Raw genomic sequence first — 6,558 nt, forward strand, 5'->3', positions numbered from 1 at the left:
CACTTCTCTTCTATTCTCTCTCTGTATCAGTGTTATTTCTTTCTACGAGTATAAAATTTTGCCCTTATTTAAATTCTTGCGATACAAATAAATTTCAGTTATTTTTATAACAGTTTATACATTATTCTTCATTTGCTTTATTTGGAGGATAGGAGACTTAGTCCAACATGTCCAGCAGAAGACAAGTCAGTGATAATAACTTTCCCTTTTTGAAGTCAAGTTCAGAAGTTAGGTTAAACTTCTTTTTAAACATATCTAAAACCTTTTATGAACAACTAGAATTTTGGTTGATTCCAAACCAAGTAATCAATATAACCTGTCATATAAATTTGATATCTTCAGCTTCCTTTTATTTGTGTTCACTCATTTTCTATATTGCTCCTTTTCCATTCACCTTTCTAATATCTGTTTGATCTATTCTTAAAAAGTCTAATCCTGTAATTATTTAAGGGTAATTGGTTAAATGTTTATTGTGTTCAAAAAAAAAATTTGGTTAAATGTTTATATTTTTCCTTTTCATTAGACTTGGCTATTAAGAAGCAACAAATATCTACATATTCAAAAGAGGAATATGAATGAAAGCTTGATCGATGTCAAAAAAAAAAAAAAAAGAATGAAAGCTTGATTTAACAGTTTCCAATTTTTTTTCTTGTTTTATTTTTTTTTTAAGTCGAAAAAACATTTTTAAGTCAACATTTATAATAATAAAATAAACTTATGTTAAACTTTAGTTTACTTAAGAAAAACAATATTTGTAACATCTATTTTTATAAATTTAAGCAAATATATATTAAAATGTTGTAATCAGTTCTCAGATTGTGCTAATTGCGATATGTCTTGCAAGAGGAATGTGATGTTAGAATGAGAAGAGCCTCCTTCATCCACAGCCCTTTGAGCTAACTTCCCAAGCTCTTTGACTACTCTTCTTCTCTCATTTGTATCATCCCCATCACCCATCAATTCTTCAACTGCCTTCTTCACTCCTTCGTTATCCACCAACACTCCTATTCTATCCTCTTCTCCCCATTTCATAGTTTCTTCAATCCCAGCTCCTACACCGACTTTAAGAACCTGCACCACCAGTTTCTGGTTGCAGAACTGGTCTCCAAACAATGGCCATGTGAGCAATGGAACACCTGAGGTGATTCCTTCTAGAGTTGAGTTCCATCCACAATGAGTCAAGAATCCTCCAACAGAAGGATGTGAAAGGATAAGCACTTGAGGTGCCCATCCTTTTATGAGAAGCCCTCTCTCTTTCACCCTTTCTTCAAAACTGCTCTCTAAGAACCACTCAGCTAGCTCATTATACTTTTCCCAACCTCTTATGACCCAAATGAAAGGTCTTTGAGATTTCTCTAGGCCTAGCCCTAGTTCCTTGAGCTGAGACAGAGGAAGATTACATATACTTCCAAGGCAAACAAATAGCACTGACCCTTCTTCTTTAGAATCAAGCCATTTAAAACATTCTTCTTGATCAATCACCGCCTTGTTTCCCCTCTCAGCTTTGTCAGCTCCTTTCTTGTTGCACAAGGAAACAGGTCCGATGGACCATACTTTCCCATCTCTAGCCTCTTTGTACTCTTTGACATAAGCAGGCTCCAACTCCTGAAATGTGTTTATTATTATACCATATGATGTGTTTTCTGCTTCTGCCATTGCATCCAAGAACTCCTTCCAGTCTCCAGTTGCATTGATTCTCACTGGAACTTGAGGCCTTGTGAATTCAACTTTGTCAGGAAAATCAGGAACAAAGAAATACTCTTTTTCCGACTTCAAATTCTGCAAGATCTCTAGGTTTTGGCGTAGAACATGCATACACAAAAGGCAAAAGCAAGAGAATCCATGAAAAACGATCTTTGGTATATTGAAGGCCTTGGCGATTTTGCTTGTATAAGGCAAACACAAATCACAAATTAGACAGCTTGGTTTAGGTTTCATCTCTTCCACTAGCTTCATGACCGGCTCTTCGAGCATGTTAACCATTTTAAAGAAAGGTACCATCAACTCCTTGGAGTCAAGCGAATCCATGTTCTCTTTTCCTTCTGGGATCCCAGCTTTTTGATATGGAAGCTTCACATGCACTACCTTGATGGGCAGACCAGCCTCCACGGCACGGTTTAGGACATTCTTGAACCTCTCTGCATTGTGAGGCGTCGTGACAATTGTTATGGTCACACCGCGCTGAGCCAGGAGCCTTGCGATATCGACCATGGGAATCATGTGGCCTTGAGCCATGAAAGGGAAGAGAACAAAGTGAAGAGGTGGATGCGCTTGTTGAGGTTTTTGGGAAGCCATACTTGTTTCAAATCAGTGAAGAACTTTCGAGTTTTGTTTTTGACTATATGGAGGGTAAGAAGAGTGGGAATAAAAATGGCTTCACCAAAATGATGTGGTAGATGACGTAAAATTGTACGTTAAAGACAGATTATTACGTTCAAGAAGACACAAATCAAATTGAACTCTCTCTCTCTCTCTCTCTCTCTCTCTCTCTCTCTCTCTCTCTCGGACATTACCAAAATCAATTTGTCTTTGAAAATTCAACGTTCAGTTCAAAGTCTCCTAATCTAAGCTTGGCCCACGGAAATAACTATCAGAGGCAGCAAAAATCAAATTCAATAGACTAACATGTTATTCTAGGATTCGTGTCTAACATATTATTATATGACAGACTTTCTATGTAACGAATATACTTTTCTTATATATAGTATATTGAAAACTGAAAAAGAATCTAGCTAATTAAAAACTATTGCATAACATTATATTTAGTGTAATTTGTATGATATATCATATTGTAATACATATCTTTTAAAATATTTGATGACTTGAATGAATAATTTTTGTTTTTAATTAAAAGCATCATATGTGAAAACTTCTATAAATAAGTATATATTGTTTGCTCTTTCTCATTAACCGATTAATAAAAGTGATTTATTAGTATATGTTGTGATAATAAGGAAAGCTTTTTTATTTTTTATTTCTTTGGTTATATACTTGTCATTCAGCTCTATTTCCCTTGCTTTATTTATAATTGGAGACTTAGTCAGCAAGTCCAGCAGAAGACAAGTCAATGATAATAACTTTCACTTTCTGAAGTCAAATTCCGAAAGTCAGCTTAAATTTCTTTTAGACATATCTTAAAACTTTTATAAATGAATAACTAAAACTAATATCAATCGTGCAGGTTCTTGAAGTCGGTGTAGGAGCTGGGATTGAAGAGCTTATGAAATGGGGAGAAGAGGAGAAGGTATGCGTGTTGGTGGATGATGAAGGTGTGAAGAAGGCAGTGGAAGAATTGATGGGTGATGGTGATGATGCTAAGGAGAGAAGAAGAAGAGCCAAAGAGCTTGGAAAGTTGTCTAACAGGGCTATGTATGAAGGAGGCTCTTCTTATTCTAACATCACATTCCTCTTACAAGACATATCGTAGTTAGCACAATCCAAGAATTGATTACGTCAATATTTTCTTAAAGCTATAAAAAAATATTACCAATAATGTCTTTCTTAAGAAACTATAGTTTATCATTCTTCTAATAATATAGTTTATCACAGAAAAGATAAACAAATGTTGTAAAATGTTGGCGACTCAGGCGACTATCTTTCATCTCTAGAAATAGAGAAACAACGCTTATCACAACAGCTGTGTGGTTCTTCCTCCTGTGATCTCGAAAATGATTTATAAGGATGTCAAGAATACGATCTTGGCAAGAAGGAATAGGAAGCAATTTCGTATCTTTTTGTTTCTTTGATATTTTGCATATTTCCATTGTGTTATCCATTCATCCATGTGCATTTTGATCATATAGACTAGGATTTAGCCATGTTTAGGTTGCATTTTGCATACAAGAGTCTTTATTAGGTATTAGAGTACAACATGCAGTTCTTGGAGACATTTGGGTGCATTTGGAGCTCAAAAGAGGTGATAAAGGTGATCATTGGACGAGCAGTCCATGGGAGCGATCCTACCGGAGCGACACCATGAACTCGCTGTGCCCTACCTCTCAGAGCGACCTCACGAGCGAGCTGGGAGTGATGTCACCACAGCGACACCCCGACGTCGCTCCACGACCGATTCAAGTAAATGGTTTTCGATCTAATCCCGATTTCAATTTAATTGGACCGGTCCCTTCCCACCTAAACCGAACCGGACGACCCTAAACCTAGCTCACAACCCTCGATTTTTATCTTCCTCACTCTCCCTCCCCTCACAAACACTCATACTCTCTCAAACTCACTCACACCAAAAAAAAAAAAAAAAAAAAAAAAAAAATCCCATAACTCTCTCAATTCTCAACCAAATCACCTAGTTCTTGTTTCTAAATTCAAGCTTTCGCCCCTGTAGTCTATTCCCCATCACCCATTCACCATTTCCTTTCATCCAAAGCAAGGTACCAATGGTTAAGAAAACAAAGGGAAAGCTGGATGCTGAGAAGCAAGAAGCTGAAAGAAAAGAGTATGCACTAAGAGGGAAAGTCTTAGCCTCCAAGCTAGCTGGCTTTGGGACACAGAGGACTTCTCGACAGCAAACCTTGGCTGCAAAGAAATTAAAAGAGCAAGAGAAGAGGGCAGGAAAAAGTGTAGCAGTTCCCACTAATGAGGAGAATGACGATGAAAGTGAGGATGAGCTGGCTCCTACAAAGAAAGCCAAGATGTCAAAAGGGAAGGCGGTTGTTGTTGATAGGGACATGGAGAAAACTCCATCTGTGGAAGAGTTGTATGATCACTTGCTGAATGGGGTCACTTGGACTCCAACAAGGTTCGCCGACCTTGATTTGCTGAAGGAGTTGGGTCTTGATTCTGATATTGAGGCGATGCTGGGACATTTGAAGATGTCAAAACTCCTCACCATGGCTTACCCTGTCTACAAGGATGTCTCCTGTCAGTTCTTGTCTTCCCTTGAGGTCACTTACCATAACACTCCGCATGTGAGGAAAGGATGGGGCAAGATCAAGTTCAAGGTCAATGGGAGAGACTACAACATGAACTTCAAGGACATTGGGAGAGTCATGGGGTTCCAAGACTTGGAAGACTACTCTCTTCCCAAATGCGAAAATCTCCCCACCGAGCTTTGGAAGTTGATCACCGGAAACAGGCACTCTACCGGGACTGACAAGAACTCACATATCCGGCGTCCGTCTGTGCGCTACCTCCATAGGATGCTCATCCATGCATTCTATCCACGGAAGGAAGCATGTAATGTCACCGAGGAAGATATGCGACTGCTCTGTCCGGCTATCCGATCCTACGCCGCCCCTGGAGTGTTGCCTCTTCCAAGCACCGACATATATGCTACCTTTGGGATGGTCAGTTTCTTCGTGAGTCGTCTCGAGCACTACAGAGACTGGGCATAATACACCTCTGATTCGCGCCCGAAGGTTGGACATGGCGGGTTGATCACACCACTGCTTCAATTTATGAATGTTCCCTTGGGAAAGGACGCAGCAGGACCTAGATTCATTGATGGCACTTACTTGAGGATTGCCACTTATTTCAGCGGGATGTATGGGAAGAACTACGTCTACTACTACTACTTGAAAGGCAAGCCTATTGAAGTGGTTCTTCCAAACAAGAACCTGACGAGCTTAGAGAGACCTAGAGCTATGAGCTTCAACATTTCCCAAGAAGACTTTCTTGGAGAGCACGGGTATCTCGGTCCCATTGCTGCACCAAGGAAAAGGAGTACTCCGACGAGACATGACGAACCTGCTGCGGAAGCATCTGAACCCGTCTATGGACCTCCGCGCTACTACTTTAAGCCATATGCTGGATTTCTTCCTCCTGGTGCGCTTCGTGACACTCATGAGCATATTGGTCGACTTCAGAGATGGAACAAAGCACAAGACAAGACGATAGAAAAGCTGAAAGACAAGTGCAAGGCGCTTAGCAAGACTGTGAAGAAGCAAGCAAAGACTTCAGCCAAGTTCATGAAGAAAGTAGCTGATGTCTTGACCAGGGGAGGAATAGCTGGATGTAGCTCAGCAGACTTCGCCTTCGCGAACACATCAGTCCCCCAGCCTCCACCTCAGCCTGCGGATCTTGGTTTCCCCCTCACTGCTAGACAGCTCTAGCGCAAGTGGAGGAACCCACCCATTGAACCCTCCACCTCAGGAAACAAGTCCCCATCCTTAGCCTCTTCATCCTTTACGCCAATCTTTTTGACAAACTCGAGTGGTAGACCACTCTCAAAACCTTTTCTCCTTTCAAGCTTTCATTTTTGATGAGTGAGGCCTTTTTCAGAACGTCTTACATGTGCATAATGTTGAGAGTATCGGGAACGACAATGCTTGATCTTCATTCTTGCTAGATTAGACACTCTATTGTCTAGCTATAGCTAGGTGGGAGGTCATGAGTGTTGTGATTATGATTTGGGAGCATGAAAAGTTTGAAGGAAAAAAATAGACTCTTTGTGTTTAAGTGAATAGTCTTATTGGGATAAGTAGATAAACATCTAGCTCAAGTTTATGAAAATTCTTGGCAAAAAAAAAACGAAAAAAAGAAAGAAAAAGGGGGCTAGTAAAGTTGTTAGGAGCTAAGAAATGTTTTTAAATTGTGAAAAAAAAT

General features: G+C 39.6%; 1 protein-coding gene across 1 annotated transcript; it reads right to left on the bottom strand.

The window, feature by feature from the left end:
- Nucleotides 1-804: 804 nt before the first annotated feature.
- LOC106340099 (UDP-glycosyltransferase 73C3-like) lies at nt 805-2,445 on the bottom strand. The gene has a single exon (XM_013778962.1). The coding sequence runs from the start codon at nt 2,293-2,295 to the stop codon at nt 805-807; it is 1,491 nt and encodes a 496-aa protein (XP_013634416.1). The 5' UTR covers nt 2,296-2,445.
- Nucleotides 2,446-6,558: the final 4,113 nt, after the last annotated feature.

This window comes from Brassica oleracea, chromosome C4, assembly GCF_000695525.1.
Source record: "Brassica oleracea var. oleracea cultivar TO1000 chromosome C4, BOL, whole genome shotgun sequence".
In the NCBI taxonomy this organism is placed as follows: Eukaryota; Viridiplantae; Streptophyta; class Magnoliopsida; order Brassicales; family Brassicaceae; genus Brassica; species Brassica oleracea.

Excerpts from the sequence above, each read along its gene's own strand:
- LOC106340099 (XM_013778962.1), bottom strand. The coding sequence starts at position 2,295 with ATGGCTTCCCAAAAACCTCAACAAGCGCATCCACCTCTTCACTTTGTT.